Below are 20,264 nucleotides of genomic sequence, written 5' to 3'. Positions count from 1 at the left end.
GAGGAGTTAATAAGACATGAGTAAAAGGATTATTACAATAGCAAGGTCCTAGCTGAAGTTTGACAGCAAAAATTTATAGTAGACTTAGCACAGTTTTCTTCATATAGACAGGAATACCCAGTAGTTCGGGAATGGGTGGGGATAAAACAGATGGTGAACATTTTCTATCAATTAACAAAGTGATAACAGCTCTGGAAATGTGGGATTAGATTTGTGTAAGCCTAAGAAATCTGATTACAAAAAACGTGAGAAGTGTTCCAATCTTAAAACTGTGTGACATTTAAAAAGTTCAAGAGACATAATTTCTGGGTAATTTAATCATTTTGTTAATGATGTCAGCATGTTTATTAAGAAAAGGATGGTCATTTGGCCATCTCTCTCTTAGACCAAAGACCCCTCATGGCTCACAGTTTAGATGCTCTTGGAAGAGTAGGTGTTCCTGAGGGTGGCAATCAATTCTGATTGATTAACAATTAATGAGAAAATGAATTTTACAATGAGAAGCTGGGCTATATTACATTGAAAGCCTTGGGGTACATGACTTGCATCACCCAAATCTTGGTCAAAAAGACTTATCAATTTCCATATCACCTCTCTGACAAAAGGGAGCATCCACATTTTCTCAGACTTGTTTGAGCAAACACAATAAGCAGGAATGCACACATTTGCCTACACTTAGAATTTCTTTTACTTAAATCTTAGCCTGGGTAAATCTTTGAGAGAAATTTGCCATATTGGTTGATTTCTGGATGAGGAAGTAAAAAAGGGGGAAAACCTTGGTCTCAATACAATAATTAGTTATTAATACATTATTTCTCTCATAGGGACCAGTTTAGACTGCTCCTAAGAAAGTGACTTAGTTCTTGGGCCCACCTGTAGATTCCATTATAATTGGTGGATGAAAGTTGGTCAGGAGACAAGTGAAGCCCTGAACTAAACCACTCTCCAAAAGACTAACATCAGCTATTCATTCATTTAAAAATTCATTCAAAAGGCACATATTACTTGCCTGCAATACACCAGGCATTAGTGATAACACAATAAAGTCCTTGACCTCAGGGAGTTTACATTTGTTATGGGAGGATGAACAACATGTATACAGATACCTAAATACAAGATGTATACAAAGTAAATCTAATTTTCCAGGGCCAGGAAGAGCACTAATGACTTGGGAATCAAGATGAGTATGCTGTAGGAGCATTTGAGCATTAAGCATTTGTAAACTGAATCTCAAAGAAAAAATTAGTGTTAAGAGTCAGGAGTGAAAAAGGGGGCATTTCAGGCAGACAGCCCTGGCAGACAAGGGCAGGTGGGTGGAATGTTCTTGAGGTAAACAGCGAATCATCTACTTTGAAAGCCTAAAAAGGAAAGAGGAGCTCACACTGTGATGTGCTTCAATGCCAAACAGGGGGGTTTATATTTTATCCTAAAAGTACTAGGGAACCACTTTAGTTTCTTTAGTAGGAGAGTGACATGATCAGAATTGTACTTTAGGAAAATCACCTTTAGAAACTGTATGAAAGATCAATTGGAGAAGGGAAAGATTTGAGGCAGGAAGACTCATTAGCTATGAACTGGATTGCTCACTACCTTCACTGCAGAATGGAATAAACAAACTGATCCTTCCCTCATCCTTAGGCCTCACAGAGGCAGGGAGTGGCATAGTGGATAGAGTGTTTGTCCTGGAATCAGAAAAAAAAAAACAGTTCAAATTCAGCCTCTGACACTAACTGTGTGACCCTGGGCAACTCACTCAATTTTTTTTGCCTCAGTTCCCTCATCTGTAAAAATGGAGATAAAAATAGCACCCGCCTCCCAAGGTTGTTGTGAGGATCAAATGAGGTATTATTGTAAAATGTATTTAGCACAGTGCCTGGAACATAGGAGGCACTATATAAATAAATCTTTCTTCCTTTATCAAGTCCATCACTGGAGCAGTGCTTAAATTAGGGTATGCCTAATTCATATAATTTTGGTTTAAACATTTCTAAATTTCTTTGACATGAGACAGACTAATGAGGTATCCCAGTTTTAAAGTAACTACCTGGGTAAATTAAAGAACAATAGTCCTGATACCAAGATTGATGCATTGAAAATGAAATTGGGTCTTTACTTTTGAAAGTTTGTTACCAGCACTGAATCTTAACTCACAAAAATTATATCTACTATAGCTCACCAAGTGAAATAAACTTCTCAATAGTAATAAAATATTTGTCAGCTCTGGGGATGAAAGGATATCTGGATGGGCAAGAATTTTCCTATCAGTTTTAGAATTTAGACAATTACTCTATACTCTCAGTTTTGCACTCCAACACAAATGAGTCAGACTAATAGATTCAGACACTGTCTTAATTGTGTTACGATGCAGCTGCGAACGCAATTGGAGCATACTTGCTGACCTCACAGCTGAAAAAACTATTTAAAAGATCTGGAAACCAGATGTTCCAGTCAAATTTCAGCAGCTGCTTGAAGAGTTTACCCTGAGTAGCTCCCAAAAGACTGTGGCCCATTTTCTACAACTGAAGATATGATCGCCTTAATTTATTTCTTTGTTTTGCTGTGGGATGAGTCTCAGGGCTGGGGATTCAAGGATGGAATCTTTCATAACTCCATTTGGCTTGGTAAGAAACTTCATTCTTATGTTTTTTGTTAGGAAAACAAAGTCTTATTTTTTCAAATTGTAGAGAAGTGTGTCAAACCAGCAAGCTCTCCCCCAATTCATTTATAGGTGAATGTTGCATAAAGAAAATGTTACAAAAAAAGATCTCAATGAGATTTATATTTTGAAACTACTATGTTGGTGACATATTTTTAAGGCTTTATTCCCCTCCTTTAAAGTTTAGAAGTGGTTTTAAAGGAATAAATTTCCTAGAGAAGAAAATAGTTGACTTTTGAACAATTCAACATAAGTGTTTTGATTATTTTCTTCTTCATATGAAAATGTGTATTATATTATCAGGAAAAGATCCTAGAAAAGATTGGAGGAGGTGGGGGGGAATTATTATCTGATATTTTTAAAAATTATTTTGAAGTGATATCTTTTGTTTTTACATTGCCTGAATTTTCCTCTGTATTTGAACTTGCTTCTGATATAAATAGAAAATGTAGTTTGGACTCAAAACTATAATAAACAAAAATCTTCAAGCTATTTTCTATAAGTTTTATATTTCTCTCAGTTTTTATTGAGTTTTAGCAAAATTTACATGTGGTATGTGAAAACAAAGAGGATATCTTTCTGACAATATTCTGTTTCATTCCTTTTTTCCCCTCTTGGTACACATTTAAATGAGATTTTATCTCATTAAAAAAAGGAATGTGGGTTAGCAAAATAAATGTAAAAACTAAAGGTGGTGTGACACCAAATGTTAACAAAAAGCCCCATCCCACCAAAACAAAACAAAACAAAAACGACAGAACAAAGAAAATATCTCAAATTCTCAAATCACTTCAAATATTAACTTTTAGATAATATTCTCCCTAATTCTCAAAATGCAAATATATTTTTATTTCTCTATGTTTCCTTTGTCATAATGGAAAGATTTTTTTTTAAGTACAGAAAGGAAACTAGAAAGAATAGTGTTGAAAATGTAGAAATAACAATTATCATGAAATATAATAGGATCTGCCTGGATCTTGGTTTCACACTAGCTAAGCTGGGTCCAGATCATTTTTCCTTTTCAGCATATGTCATGCTTGTAATAAGAGCTTCAATGAGGATTTCATTAAAAAGCCTGACTTATAATGGAGAGTCTTACCTTCTCCTCTTAATTTTTATTCTGCTCCCATGAGCCATTTTCTCACTGAACAAATGTTATTCTTTTGATAGAGTTGGGCTGACATTTATTGCCAGGAAGGCAGCAAATATTGCATGTCTTCAAGGCTCCTGCTGGAATTTATAGATAGATAGATAGATAGATAGATAGATAGATAGATAGATAGATAGATAGATAGATAGATGGATAGATAGATACATATGTTACTAGTTTTTTTTAGTCAGAAGCAGAATAGTTGACAGTTACCAACATAGCAGAGATTAACTTTGCAGTATTATCAAATTCTCCAGTATTCCTTCTGTGCTCTAGAATACAGATTGTTTAAAGGGGGAGATTTTTTTAATTTTGTTCTTTACAAAAATTTCATATGGGTTGATTGTAATGGTGATGTCCCACAGGAAGAAGAATAAACACTAACTCTTTGCCACTATGGCATTAAAATCTCCACAGAGTTTTGGCTTGCTATGTTTGTACTTGAACTGTAATTTTTCAAAAATTCCCATGATTTAATTATCACTTAAATCTGATGCTGATTGTTAATGAATAAATCTAATGCAAATTGTTTAGGATTGATTAGAGTCTAATCAATAATTAAATACAACAAAACTCTATTTTAAAATGTAAAAACCATTCTTAGTTTGTAGGTTATATAAAAACAAGTGGCCAGTTGGATTTGGCCCATAAGCCATAGTTTGCTGACCCCTGGATTAGACTAATATGATTAGAATACCTTCTTAGGAATAGTGGCCTGAAAACTTAAGGAAAAAAAGATTTTGCCATTATGCATTTATTTCAATCATCTTGTGGAATGGTTCTGTACTAGAACCAAAAGACTTTAGAGGTGGGAGAAAAGTCAGCAATCATTTAATCTAATCCAACCTATATTTTACAAATGGTATAACTGGGGACCATGGAAATTAAGTGACTTGCCCAAAGTCAAACAATGAAATAGTATTTGAGACAAAACTAAAACCCCTGTCTCTTAGGTGCAATTCTCTGATTTTTCCACTATAACCTTTCTAAGATAGTGAGAGCCTAAAGACATGTCTATATATTTGTATTTATTTATTTATAAATATATATATGCACATACACACATATATCATATATATATATGTTGTTGTTGTTGATGATGATGATGATGATAACAATAATATGCAGCTAGGGTGGCACAGTGAATAGAATGACAGACCTGGAATCAGGAAGACCTGAATTCAAGTGCCATCTCAGATAGTTACTAACTGTGTAACCCTGGGCAAATCATTTAACCTCTGTCTTGGTTTCCTCATCTGTAAAATGAGAATAATAATAGCACCTACCTCCCAGGGTTTCCATGAAGATCAAATAAGAAAAACTTTATAAAGCACTTTGCAAATCTTAAAGTGCTTTATAAAATGCTAGCTATTATTATACATATATAATATTGCTATTTGGTAAAATGTTAGGCTCATTAGGACTGCCTGAAGACCAGTCTCAATGTACGAAAATTCTAAATTTTGGACTATTTAAATAAAGTTTAAATAAAAGGAGTAAGAAGTCAAGTACTGCAGTAACTCTAATTACTAACAATTTTTCTAAGTTCCGCAGGATGCCTCCTTAATGGTTAAGTCTAATCTATAATTAGCAGAAGAATTTACAAGTAAAACACATAAATTGGTTAAATGTGCCTCTTATAATTTGGTATGAACTATTCATTTGTTTGTCAAACCCTTTATTTGAGGATATCTTCAAACTATGGCATATTTCAAATAATGGACTCTGGGTTAATAGGGTTTTAATGACAGTGTATCCATGAGAGCTGAATAGAGAGAGGACCAGAAGAATGGTGCTGCCATTCAACAGAATTCAGAAAGTTAGGAGAAGGGGATGGGTTTAGGAAGATAAGGAATTCAGTTTTAGATGGATTGAGTTTGAGATGCCTATGAGATATCCAGGTGAATATGCCTGTTAACAGGCAGTCAAACATTCTGGACTGGTATTGGGAGAAAGAAAGAATGGTTAGATATGTAGGTGTGGGAGTTATCTATATAGAGATGATGGTTGAATCCACAAGAGAGATCTGCATAGAGAGAGAGAGTTGAAGAAAGTCTAGTATAGAATTCACGGGCACACTCACAAACACAGGGAAGGAAGTGGATGTTAATCCTGTAAAGGTTTCTAAGAAGGATCAGTCCAACAGTTAGGAACACTAGGCTAGAGCAGCGTGGTTAAAACCCAGGGAGCAGATATCTAGAAGATAAGAGTAGTTGGCAGCGGTAAACAATGCAGAGCAGTCAAGCAGAATTAACATTGAGAAAAGACCACTTAGCAAGAAAAAATCATTGGTGACTTTTGAGAGTGCAGTTTCAGGTAAATGGAGAGGATAGAATCCAGATTAAAAGGGACTGAGAAAGTAGTAGAGAAAAGGAGTTTAGACATTTTTTAAGAGTTTGACTGTAAAGAGGAGGATAAATATAAGATGATAGCCTGAGGGGATGGTAGGATTAAATGAAAGTTTTTGAAAAATGAGGGGGTGGTATTTAGAAATATTTGTAGGTAGAAGTAAAGGAGATAGTGGATAAGAAGGGACTGAAAATTTGGGAGAAAAAATCATGGAAGGGTCAAGCTCCTAGAAGAAGTGGGACGGAGGTAATGAGATAAAGAGCACTAGTAGAGAGATAAATATTAACAAGGAAGGGTCACCTCTTCTTCTGAGAGTGGGGAAATGAGGAGAGGGTGAGGGATAATGCTGTAGTAATTTGAAATGTGGAATTGCCAAGGAGAGGAAGATTGGGCCTATGACCTCAATATTAGGGAAGTATGAGACTTATTCTTCACCTGAGATAGGAAGATAGAGGGATTGGCATAAATAGATTGAGGAGAGAAGAAAACTCTTGAAACAGAAACTATCAGGAGTATGATAGAATCAATCAGACAAGGTAAAAAGATAGGTATGCCGTAATAAGCGATAAGTTGAAATTACATGAAATCAGATTGTAGTGAATCCAGTCAGCACAACTTCTAATTACACCAGCAGACAACAAAAGTAGAGAAAAGGTGGATGGTGAGACTAAACCAGGATTGTAGTTTCTGAATGATGATGGTAGGGTTCTGAAAGTGGTAGTGAGGAGCAAATAGCCTACCTATAATTCCCCCTGGCATAAGAGATCTGGGAGCATGAAAAAGGTACATTGAGTACTAGGGAAAGTGGTCATGGAAGTAATTTATAGAAGAGTAATCTAAGACATGGAAACTAAAAGACTTGTCCAAGGTTACTCAAGTGAAAAATAAAGCCAGAATTCAAATCCAGGATTGCTGATTCTGGATTCAACACTCTTTACATTACTTCTTATTGCCTCCCATCTTATGCTTTCCTTATCTTTTAATATATAAAGGAACACATTTTTTTGTTTCAATGCAACATTTGTTTCTTTTGGATTTCTTTAAGGCTTTGCCCAGTTTTTAGTTTGTTTATTTAACATTCAGGCACTGTTAGTCATTCTCATCAAATGTCTGATATTTTTCCAAGTAAGTCAACAGGATGGATCAATTTTCATTACTTTCTTCTGCCTTCATTATATTCTTTTTTTGTTTGCTTGTTTCCCTCTCCACACTTCATAAGTAAAATCAAAGTCCAAAGAAAGTCACTATTTTTCTATTTATTGAAAGGCATTTGAAATCTATAGTTGTGCTCCTTCAGGGAATTCCACTGCTTAGTTTTAGACATATTGAGTTTGAGATGCCTATGGGATATCTACATGTATATGCCTACCAGATAGTTGGTCATTCTGAACTGTTGCTGGGAGAATGAAAGAATGGTTAAGCATATAGGTTTAGGAGTTCTCTACATAGAGAAGATGGTTGAATCTATGGGAGCTGATGAGCTCACCAAGACAAAGCATATAGAGTAAGAGAAGAAGAAAGTCCAGGACAGAATTCTGGGGCACACCCCCATATACAGGAAAGGAAGTGGATGCTAATCCAGTAAATGCTCCTGAAAAGGATCAGTCCAACAGTTGGTTGGTTGTTGTCTTTCACCCTCAAAGGGACCAAAATAACATCACTGTGTTAGGGACAAGGTACAATATGTCTAACTGTAGCTGATCAGACCAATATGTGTTCAGAAGGCTCTGTCACAGGTCAGGCACAAATAGTCTGTATGAACATTTGGAGTGGAGATGTCTCTAAATTTGTGCATCTCATGTTTCTTGTCCAACAGTGAGGATCACTATGATAGAGCAGTATGGTTAAAACCCACATTAATTACCCATAATTGTAAAATTGTTTCTTTACAGCATATACCATTCTCACATTTACTGATGCTAAATTTACGTTTGGTGATTTCACATTTCATTTTCTTTTTTATTCACAGATAAAACCAATGCTAGTGATTGTTACCTTGGTATTTGAGTACCTCAAGTCAATAAGCATTTATGAAGCACGTATTAAGCTTCACATGGAGATACTGACTACTACCATCAGCTTCATTTTTTCAAAAAGTAAATTTGGGCTGTGTTCTCTCTCTTTAAAGTTCACTGAAAAGACTATTTTTTAGTTAAACTTTTTTTTTTCAGGAATCCTAATAACTAATTTCTATGTAATCAGTCACATTGGCTATATATTCAATATAATTCTGTTGTTAAAATAATTTCAGTACAATCCACATCAACTACTTTTCTAGTTAGTATTTTTCATTGAACTGATATGACTTTAGATATAGGAAAGGAACCTGATTTTCAAAAGTTCTGAATGTGACCAAAAATTCACCCCAATGACTCCTCCAGACTTTCTTATATGACCATTCTATTTACAATGAACAGAAAGGTCTCAGTTGCTAAGTATATATGTCATACATGCCTCAGCATTTTAAAAGAATCAGTACAAGGGGCAACTAGGTGGCGCATTGGATAGAGCACTGGCCCTGAAGTCAGGAGGACCTGAGTTCAAATCCGACCTCAGACCAGACACTTGATACTTACTAGCAGTGTGACCCTGGGCAAGTCACTTAACCCCAATTGCCTAAAAAAAAAAAATTAGTACAAAAGAAATTATGCTTAATAGTAAATCTATACTGAACACAATTTACTATTTCTTTGATAATTCAAATAGTACTTCAGGGTCTTATGATATCAGAGGATCATCGTTTTCAACAACAGCTATCACTGTACTAGCATGTAAATATGAATTTCTAGTTGATAAAATGTTGGATCAACTCATTTTTGCTTCTTATTTAAAACACATTTATGTACATTATTAGTGTGTAGTGTGTTGCTATGAGTTACATGTTATAAGTACATCACTTTTTTTGTTTTTTTACTTTTGGGTTGATAGTTCAAAGAAAATATTCATTTTTAAATTCTTCTTCTTTCCCTAAAATTTCCCTCATTCATTTTTTTCCCCAAAACTTTCTAACAAAGAAAAGTCAACTGCCCAAAGTGAACAGTTCTGGAAAACAAATTGGCAGTTAAAATAGCTGATGTAATGTTGTAACATTAGACATAAAATTTCCAGTGAATTACAAGACTGAATGATAATGATACAGTCCATTTTCCACATGGCCCTGGATGTACATAAACAACTGCATTGACTATGAGGCATAATGGATACTAAAGAATACTTTCTTTGGTTCATGCACCGATCCCAGCCCAGCCAGGAATTTCTAAAGTCATCTAAACTCAGTTTGTACTGATAGATCAATCAAGTAACTGGCAATAAGTGTTTAATTGGGACTAAATTGGCAAAAGAATAGGAAATCAATCTCAGAACACATTACTGGGATCTGATCCCTACAGAAATTGTTGGGGAAATTTGGGAAACAATCCTGGAAGACTCCTCTCTGGGCACGGCATGGCAAAGTCACTGTCACAATTGAACCAAACTGAAGAGAAGATTCAGCAATACATAATCTGAATCTGCCCACAACACCTGCCACTTTCCACCACCCAAGCTGTAACAGGAGATCTTCTTTCTCTTTTAACTTCACTTAGCCATTGAGGAGACTATACCACTTCTATTACCCTTATTCGTGTGCCAGGAACTTCCATGATCCTTTCCATGTGATTTTCTGCTCTTCTCTCCCATCAAATACAGTCCTTGTGATACAATATGCCTGTAGCAGTGATAACACAGGCTTGAGGGAATTAGAGTCCTGGGAAATTCAGTCAAGCTCATCCTTGAGGTCCAGATCCCTATGGGAAATATAATCAGTCCTTTGGATGTGACCCATTATATCGATTTTTGAAATTTTGTCATTTTACAGAACAAGCAGCAGGCGTCTATCACAGAGAAGCACGTGCTGGCAAATATCAGCTTACTTATGTAGAAGCAAAAGCAGTATGTGAATATGAAGGAGGGCACCTTGCCACCTATAAACAACTGGAGGCAGCCAGAAAAATTGGTATGTGATTTCCTTAGAAAGTGTGGGATTTTAGGGGGTTTGCTCCCTTGAGAAAAAAATGTTCTATCCTGTCCTGCTCTTAATGGCAAGTCTTTCCCCTCCATTTCTCTCAGTAATCCCCTTTCACCCCCCTCTCTAATGCCTACACTCTCATAGAATGTTAGAGCAGAGTTGGGCCCAGGTACAAGTAAGATAGACAGCTGTCCAGGGTAATACCATGCAGTGGAGGTAAAACAAGGGACCCTTCTTCGTGTTCCTTTTGATAAATTGCTTGAACTTGTTCAATGGCAGAAAATTTCATTCTCCGTAGAATGCAGGTATTCATTTCAAGCAGAATTGTCTTATGTATCCCTCTAAAATCTTCTACTGAACAGCAATAACCAAGAAGGTTATTTTCAAACCTCGCCTAGAGAAGCCTTATATCAGCTCAGCCTTAGAGCTAGAAGAGATAGAGAAATACCACAGAAGTCATCTTACTTCATGTCTGCCTGGACACAAAGCTTAAGCTACTTCCTGAGTTTAGGACACAAGCAAAGTCAGTATGTGAATATGAAAGAGAGTGCCTTTGTGAAGCAAAAGGTGCCATGAAGAGAAGAAAATACAAACCCCTGGCTTATTTATTGCCTCTTTTGGATTTTCCCCTAAGATTCAGTCCACAACAGCTTCAAGCCTCTTAAAATATCTTTCCTTCTCAGTATTATTAATCTCTGCAAGTATATTTTTTTGCCAATTAAAAAAACAAACAAATCTTAGTTCAAGTTTATAGAGTACATTACTTCTAGAAGTAGTTAGAATTATATAGTTAAGTTTTCTTTACCCATTTTATCTTTGGGTTACTGGGTCTTTTTTTCCATATCCTATGGTAGTAGTTAACATAACATGCCATTACATTTGGAGAAATGATTAAGGTAAGACAAATACAGCATTATTGACTTACTAAATTGGTTACCTGCATGTCGTATTCCAATGCTACAAAGAAAGCAATGACGTTTTTAAGACGGGAAAAATTAAGGTTGGTGATGCCATGGTCTGGCAGCTCTGTTATTTGGAGGGGAAGGGAGAATTGTTTGTTTCTAATTGAATCTTATTTCTATTGACACATTTTATTGTCACATCACATTAATTTCCAAATACACACATATACATATATACATACACAGACATATACACACACACTCTCCATCTGCTACCCACCAAGCCATTAGCACAAATTTAAAAAGAAAAGGGAAGAAATTCAACAAAACTAAATGTAGCAATTCTAGGCTTACTCTCATAACACACACATGCACACACACACACACACACACGCACACATGTGCGCGCACAAACAAACAGGTCAGGTGCCTAGAGCTAAGCTGACTACATATCCCTCTCAGGGTTCTAGGGTACACATGAGGGACAATGGGAGGTATCTTTCTCAAATGTTATCTACATGAACCCCCATTCTAGAATGTTCTCCCCACTGTTAACCACCACTGAATGCTATTCCAGTTTTTACTTTGACCACTTAACATCATTTAGCTTTTACAGAGATTATTTCTTGCAAAGATATAGAGCAAGAACAGATGTCACAAAGCATTTCCTCCCAACACCTGGCATGAGAACCTCCCCTATACCACCTTGTTCTTTGGAAAGAGTGGGCCCAAGCTGCATTCATCACTTCATACAAGTCTTTCATCTTTTTCTGAATTTTTCATATCCATCATTCGCTAAAGCACAACAATATCCCACTATATTGATATACCACAATTTGTTTAGACATTTCCTAATCACTGGACATGTAGTTTGTTTCCAACTTTTTGCTACTATAAATAGTACTGTTTTTGCTGCCCTGTCATCAAGTTGCTGATAATCTATCTGCTGTCCTGGGATGGTAGATAATATTCATTTCCTTTAAACAATCCAAAGACTGCTCTTTGTTGAAAGAGAAAATGCCTGGCAATAACTTATGCTTTCATGTCATGACTTCCATGATATGGAGGACAGAGCATTAGATTTAGAGTTAGGTCCAAACTTAGGTACAAATCCTGTGGTTGTGTTGCATCCTATGTAACACTGGGAAAATAATTTTCCACCTCTGGCCCTCAGTTTTCTCGTCTGTAAAATGAAGGGATTTGCTTACATAATTTCTAAGGGTTATTCTTACTTTAGTCCTTTAGGTAAGTGAGTGACTTTCATTACTTTGCTCCGCACTTTCCAATTGAGCCTCTTTTAAGAAATACATGATGCAGGGAATAGTATGTACCACTACTGAGGATATACACTTCATTTTTGTAGTAAAGTAATAAATGTCTGTGAATTGAATTTCAGGATAGCTTGTGTATCCTTAAAACAGAGTGCCCTAAGTAGGTCATGGAAAATAAGGTTGATTATATATTTTAGATTTTGCTCCTTGAGGGAAAGGACTGTCTTTTGCCTCTTTTTGTATCCATAGTGTTTAGCACAATGCCTGGCATATAGCAGGTGCTTAATAAATGTTTGTTGAATGATTGATTTATGAGACATTGCTTTTCCTTACATACATCTTGGTTTTTAATGTTTAAAAAGGTCCTAGCCCTCTAAGGGAAAAAATGGACAAAACATGCAAAATCATATTTGTTAGTTCTAAAGTTAATTTGTTATGTGTCAGCATCAAAATCAAGGCCTAGTCTAGAAAATATCAGCTAGGAGACTAGAATGATAACCTACATTAGTGTCTACTTGTGGTTAAGATCATTTTATTATTGATTAACATTGGGGAGGGGAGGAGGAGGATGGGCACTTCCATGGAAAATGCCATGCCTTAACTTACATTCTTTACAGACTCATAGTATTGAAATTTATGGTCCATTCGTGTCTGATTTTATAATGAGTAAAAATGATCTTTTTTCTTGTAAAAGATAAGTGATAATATTTTACACATGAACATTTCTATTTCTCAGAGAGAAAATTACTTCACTGATACCACTCCCTAAAAAGTATTCTTTCACAAAATGCATTTGGGTAATTGGGAAACTGTCAAGAAATTGAATGCAATCACAGCTTTTGTTATGTCTTGCTTTTAGCTAGCTAATCTGTAATATAATTTACCAATTGAAGCTGTGCAATATAACTTTCTCTTGCAGGATTCCATGTGTGTGCTGCAGGATGGATGGCCAAGGGTAGAGTTGGTTATCCCATTGTGAAGCCAGGGCTCAACTGTGGATTTGGAAAAACTGGCATTATTGATTATGGAGTCCGTCTCAACAGAAGTGAAAGATGGGATGCTTACTGCTACAACCCTCATGGTTTGTAAAAGAACATTATTTCATACCTTTTGTGTATAGTAATTTAAAGTGAGCCACAAGGACCTGAAGAAGACAGTGTGGCAGGGATTTACATAGATAGATATGACCTAGAATGCTTCATTCTGCAGGAGACAGGTAGGTGTGTTAGTGGATAGAGTTCTGGAACTGTAGTAAAGAAAATCTGAGTTCAAATCCTGCCTCATACAAGTATTAGTTCTGTGGTCCTATGCAAATCAGTCTCTCTCAGCCTCCATTTTCTCTGTAAATTCTCTCTGCAAAAAGGGGCTAATAATGGCACCTACATTCCAGAGTTTTTATGAGATAATATGTTTTTGTAAACATTAAATTTTTATCTCTTGTCATCATTTATATCTCTAAAAGAGATTGGGTTTTCTATCTTTGTGAAAAGAGTAGGAAGACAGCTGTGGGGTTATTGGAGCTAGAATCACAACTAATTATTATGTATGCCATATTTGCAGGCTAGGGATACAATACTTTGGAGGAGTTCAGGATAGAAGTCACTTTCTCTGGTTGCTATAGGTAGGATGTAGTCCTCTCTTAAGATGGGAGGGCAATATAATTAATTTAATCTCTTCCAGTTTACCTTCCCTAACACCAAACACTAAACATGAAAAACAAACATAGATAGCAAACAAACATTTATTGACGCAAGTAACAAAACAATAATCAGGAAAATAATTATACAGACAAGGTTAGGCTATGGTACATACAAGAATCAGATGGCCATGTCCAAAAATATATGTCTATTTCTGCATCTTGAGTCTGTTACTTCTCTGTCAGGAGATTGATTGTATGCTTCCTTATTGTCCTCTGGGATTGTGATTGATTGATTGATTCTTAAGTATTTTACATGTTTTTTCAATATGGCCAATGTGGGAATTTGTTTTGTTTAACCAGACATATTTGTTACAAGCTTTTTTTTTTCAATAGGGAAAGGTAGTCAGGAAGGTAAGAAAATAGATAACAACCAAGTTATCTGTACAATATTATAGTCATTGTATTGGTTGGCCCTTCCTCAAAGTATTTCTAGAAGGGCCAGAGTTCAATCTGCTGACATTCACTACAATAACCCAGCATAACTTTATATCTCCATACCACAAAAAAGTATTAGAGCAAGTAATATGTCATTACTTGCCTCAATAAATGTTTGTTTGCTATCTATTTTTGTCTTTCATGTTTAGTGTTTGGTGTTTAGTGTTTAGTGTTTAGAGTTTGGTGTTAGGGAAGGTAAACTGGAGGAGATTAAACTAATTATATTGCCCTCCCATCTTAAGAAGAGACTATTTCCTGCCTATAGCATCCTTTGGTGGATGATATGCCCCTCACTCCATCCCACAGTTATCAAGAAATAGTAAGTCTCTTCCCATTGCAAATCTCCCCATGCCTCTTACAATAGAATTAGACACTAAAGTAAATGTCAAGAAATGGCCTGGTGAACTTCATGTATTCATTTCAATTTTAAAAGACTGAACAAATTATTCCTGAGCTATGGTGGTTTGGGTACAAACCAGTCAAGTCCTGGAGATCATTTTAATTTGCCATTTCAGAAGGAATTTCCTGAAAGAATTAGTTTTACCTTGATTTGCAGCAATTTACTTTGGGCAATCACCTGCAGACAATATGCCTCAAAACTCTATCTATACACACAGATATAATTCAAGTAATCCAACAACCATTTGTCAAGTTCCCACTATATGCAGAGCCCTATGCTAAGTAGGTACTGGGTCCATAAAGACAGAAACGATTCAATATGATATAGCTGCTCACTGGGAAATGGTGTATGAGAAAGGGAAGTACAGAGATACAACATGTACAGATAAGCATGATGCAATTTATGAGAACCAAGGAAGAATCCAGAGAAAAGTTCTCTGGAAAAATTTGAGTTATAAGGAACTTTTATCTGTGGTAGTACTTGGACTAGGACTAAATGAAAAATATTGGCAGTAGCTATCTGTTCTTTATATCTACCAACAATGACAAAAGCATACTATTCCAAAGAATTTTTGAACGAGAGTTTAGCAAATTGGAATGTCATATTTTCAAAGGTTGTCTAAGTGTCGCAGTAGATAGAATGCCAGGCCTGAAGTGCAGGGGTCTGAAGTAAGATTCATTTTCATAAATTCAAATACAGCCTCAGACACTTACTAGCTATGTGTCCCTGGACAAGCCATTTAACCCTGTTTGCCTCAGTTCTTCATCTGTAAAATGAGCTGAAGAAGGAAATGGCAAACAACTCCAGTATCTTTGCCAAGAAAATCCTAAATGGGGTCATGAAGAGACAGATATGACTGAAACAACTGAACAACAACATGTTTTCAAAAGTTTGCATGCTCTTCTTGGAAATGGCTTAGAATTTTTGGATTATAATTTACTTCTTACATAATTTCAGTACTTAGATCACATTTGGTTTTAGTGGATTACTTAATTATAAAGGAAGTGGCTAGCCTGAGGGAGTATAGGGATGGAGTACAACTAGCATACATCTGAAATAGCACTAAGTCAATCATGGACAATCTGAATGAAAAGTGTCATTTAAAGTATCATTAAAGTATCATTAAAAAGTATCATTAAAAAATTAAATATATGGTATTAATCAAACTTATTTTACCAAGTTAATTTTTATTGAAATTAGGCCATAAAATGGAATTAAGTGATCAAAAGTAGGCTTTTAGATTTAGAGCAAGAAGGAATCTTAGAAGGTAACTAGCTTAGCACCCTCATTAATTTTTTTTCAATTAATAAGCATTTGTTCTGTTCTTCCAATGTCTCTTTCTACTGGAAAAAAATAAAGAAAAACAAAATCCTTATAATATGCATAGTCAAACAAAATAAATTCCCACATTGGTCATGTCCAATCATGGATCCATCATAATGAGGATTGAGTAGTTATCTCAAATCATAGACTGAGTATGACTATATGTATATATATATATATGTGTGTGTGTGTAGATAGATAGATATGAACTAGAGATGATTTTTTAATGTTTAAAAAGGTATTAGCTCTCCAAGGGAAAAATGGACAAAACATGCACAATCATATTTGTTATGTTATAAAGTTAATTTGTTAAAATAGAATGTAATATGACAATTGCTTAACTTGGAATGGTATTGAAGAGAGACCTTTGAATATGAGAAATTAAAGAACATGCAAAATAACAATCTTTGGTAATCAATTTTTGTGAATTATATTTCTATGAAGTAGTTGTAAGACTAGAAGTTTAGCAGAGTAGGCAAGTTCCTAAGAGTGCAAAATGTAGAGGTGTTGTGGGCCAGGAGACTGGTGGAACTGGAGAGGCATGAGTTAATTCTTACACTCTCACAACACCAGGGACCACTGTCATCAAAGAAGTTGTCCTGTAGATCTGGGGCAGTTTGGGCTAACTTTGCTCCCAGGTAAATCTATCTGTGACTCAACTGTGGGTCTTTTGGGAAAGAAGAGTATAAAAGCATTTGTAGGACTTTGGTAGAGACCTGCTGAGACCCTAGGATATCTTGCTAGTGGGTGATGGTTTTTAGCATGCTCTAAAATTGGTTGAAAACTACAAATCAGAATTTAACTATTTTGTCTAGAATTAAGGAAATGATGGAGAAAATGTTTATAATGCAGATTAAACTTAAAAGTGTGTTGTACTTATTTTTTTTTCTGAGAGCCAGTTGTTAAGCATTTACCAGGATGCTACTGTTCCTTACCATCTGCTTTTTCCTTGTCAGAGGCTTTTTATCTGTTTCTATCTTTCTGAACTTTTTTAAAAGCACTTTGAGAGCTGCTTTTATTGGAGAGTACTTCAATATATTTTTATTAAAAAGATTGAATCCTCAGGAGTCATGTAATCCTACATCAGTTAGAAAATAGGGACCCAGACAAGAGAGGTGGTTTTTTAATAAGACTTTTTGCTAATTCACATATTTTTAGTGCCAAAAAATTTGTTCTCCATGACAGTATAGGCATTTATTTTGTGATAAGTCATTACTTCTGTTCCAGGGAAGGATTAAAGACTTTTGAGTGCAGGTGGTAAAATTTTGAGCATATGTTCAAATTCTTCATACCTTGCTTCTAGTATTGAGGCTGGTATTGAGAATAGTCATAAGTCGACTGTCCCAAGAATAATGATCAAGGAAATAAGGAATAATATTCTTCTTTATAATACTCCTGCACAGAAGTGCTAATGAATGATTGGTCTGGGATAGTCAATCAGGAAAGTGGCATTCTAATTATAATATTTAAATTGGTGTAAATTTTGTGTCAAAGTAATTCTCCTGTCATGAATAGCTCAGTCAATTTTGAGAGATCTCATACTTCTCTTGGCTTAAGCCTCCACTCAAAAGGGGAGCAGGGAGGAACTGTGTAACAGTTACTGATAATTTCATAATTGTAAGGATGCTTGTCAAACACAGATTTAGAGCTAAAAGGAACATTAGAGATCATCTAGTCCAATCGTTTTATTTTATACATGAGGAAATTGAGAGTTGGAGAGGGAAGTGATGTTTCTAAAGGCACACAGGCAATAAGCATACAACGGGAAGTTGAACCCAAGTCTTCCAGCTCCATATTCAGTCCTTTTCCCACCATGTCAACCTTTCAAAGGGTTTACTTATAGGGAAAGAAAATTCAAAAGACTTTGTACACTCTTTAAGTACTACTCTGAGGTTAAACTAGATAGCTTCTAAAATTCCTTCTGTCTTTGAGATTCTGTAATTCTATTTCCTCTACATGGTTCCCCCTCCCTTCCCCACCCTCCTGCCTCCATTCCTTGCAATCTTCAATCTCTTGAGCGAACTCAGCTGCATGAATCTTGCAAAGAGCCTCAGTGTTTTCCTTGTGCTATACTTCATCTATGAAATTATGAGATGGCAGTAGTAGGTAGTACAAGGACTTTAAATTCTTTCTCACAGTAGTAGTATGCTGTTGCAATAACCTCTCCATACTTTTTCACCAAGTCTCCCAGACACCCAAAATGGACACAGAGATTGATCTTGCCATTGTCCATCACTTTATTCATATCCCCATAATATAACCATATCTATAATATATCAGGGCAGTTAGGTGGCTCAGTGGATAGTGCTCTGGCCTTGGAATCAGGAGGATCTGAGTTCAAATCCAGCCTCAGACACTTGACACTTGCTAGCTGTGTGACCCTGGGTAAGTCACTTAACCCTAATTGCCTCACCACCAAGAAAAAAAACCTGTTAAGTTCTATAATATATCCCATGATAATATGTGGAGAAAGAGAAAATATGAGAAAGGAAACTCTTGATCTGAATTCAGTGTCAAGATATTGGACCATAATAACCAATAGAATCATGCATAATCTATCTTCTTCTAGATTCTGTGTCACTGGAGAAGACAAATTGCTAAAATGTAGCCCAGTAGTATAACTTGAAAATGGAAATATCTAAATATAGAGATATTAAACATTCTATCAGCAGGTAGTTGGAAAACAATTATCCTAAACAAAATTGTTTTTATACTAGCATTTATATTTATTTCTCTGCACAAGAAGTAGCTTGACTTCCTATTCAATAACTTACATAAACTTGTTCCATTTAGTAGAAGTATTATTACCATTTTATAGATAAGGGAAATGAAGGTGAAAGGTTATGACTTGCCAAAAGCCATGCAGTAAATGGCAGAGCTGAGACTTGACCCCAAGTCCTCTGACTCCAAATCCAGTGTTCTTTTCACATGTGTTTTCTCATGATGAAAACTTTGCTTAGGGAAGATTAGTCTCACAGTAGTAGATAGGACAAATTGAAAAAAAGGGAAGTCTACGAAGGGCTTAGATTAAATGACCCTAAGATCCTTACCAGCTCTAACTCAATAATCCAGTGTTTGGGGCAGGGAAGCTAGCCAGTTGAAGGATTCTATAACAGTAGTCCAGATGTAAGGTGATGAAGCTCTGGACTAGTACAGTCACAGTGGGAATGAAGGAAGAGCAATAGATTCTTTTTTAATTTACAAAAGAATTGGCAGGGATTGGTGACTGTGTACGTATAAGGGATGGAAAAATAGACATCTGATTTTCGACATGTTAAGTCTGAGGTGACAGACAATGGAATGAAAATATTGAATATGGGAAATATAGGACTGATACTTGGGTGAGAGTTCAGGATTGGAAATGGATTTGGGAATCATAAATGTAATGGTAATATTTGAAGACATGAGAATAAATGAGGTCTCCAAGTGAGAGAGAGAAAGAATGTAAAAAGAGGGGAGCAGAGAGCCAATGATCAGGCCTTGAGGAATGCCCGGCTAAGAAGCAGGAGCTTTTCCAAAGTTACTTTTTGCCCCATAGTTCAATGATTCTATGATAGAAAAGTCATTGTAATGATCCTTACATATTCAAAGAGCCAATAAATTAGAAAGCATTTAGTGAGTGCTTATTATTTGTCCATTTATCTAACACTTTAAGATTTGCAAAGAGCTTTACAAATATTCTCATTTTATACTCACAAACAACTCTATGAGGTAGGTGCTATTACCCCCATTTTACAGATGAGGAAACTAAGGAAGACAGCAGTTAAGTAAGTGATTTGCCCAGGGTCACACAGCTAGTATCTGAGGCCAAAATTGAAACTCAGATTTTTCTGATTGCAGGTTTAGCATTTTATTCACTGTACCATATAGATGCCAGTCATACAAAGAGATTTTCTGAAAAGTTTTCTTAAGAAGCAGGAGGGAGACTATCAAAACTGATAAAGAATGTCAAAAACTAGAAACAGAAGCATAATCAATTAAATTGCTCATTTTTCTGCTTCATCCATCCAATCTTTAACTATATAATGTATGCACCATGTATTTCACAGGTGCTGCTATGATATATTGGGTAA

At 35.7% G+C, this 20,264-nt stretch overlaps 1 protein-coding gene across 2 annotated transcripts in view; it reads left to right on the top strand.

Moving 5' to 3' along the window:
- Nucleotides 1-2,463: 2,463 nt before the first annotated feature.
- The window catches only part of TNFAIP6 (TNF alpha induced protein 6), a 30,785-nt gene continuing 12,984 nt past the window's right edge, over nucleotides 2,464-20,264 (top strand). For both annotated transcript variants that reach the window (XM_027835132.1, XM_027835131.1), the window contains exons 1-3: nucleotides 2,464-2,621; nucleotides 10,012-10,149; nucleotides 13,254-13,415. In XM_027835132.1, coding sequence (XP_027690933.1) covers nucleotides 2,528-2,621; nucleotides 10,012-10,149; nucleotides 13,254-13,415 — 394 coding nt within the window. In that variant the 5' untranslated portion in view covers nucleotides 2,464-2,527. The remainder of the gene's footprint in view (nucleotides 2,622-10,011; nucleotides 10,150-13,253; nucleotides 13,416-20,264) is intronic.

Source organism: Vombatus ursinus, unplaced genomic scaffold (assembly GCF_900497805.2).
Source record: "Vombatus ursinus unplaced genomic scaffold, bare-nosed wombat genome assembly UNPS02014813.1, whole genome shotgun sequence".
Lineage (NCBI taxonomy): Eukaryota > Metazoa > Chordata > Mammalia > Diprotodontia > Vombatidae > Vombatus > Vombatus ursinus.
The sequence above is the reverse complement of the archived record's forward strand: the minus strand, read 5'-3'. Positions and strand labels throughout refer to the sequence as shown.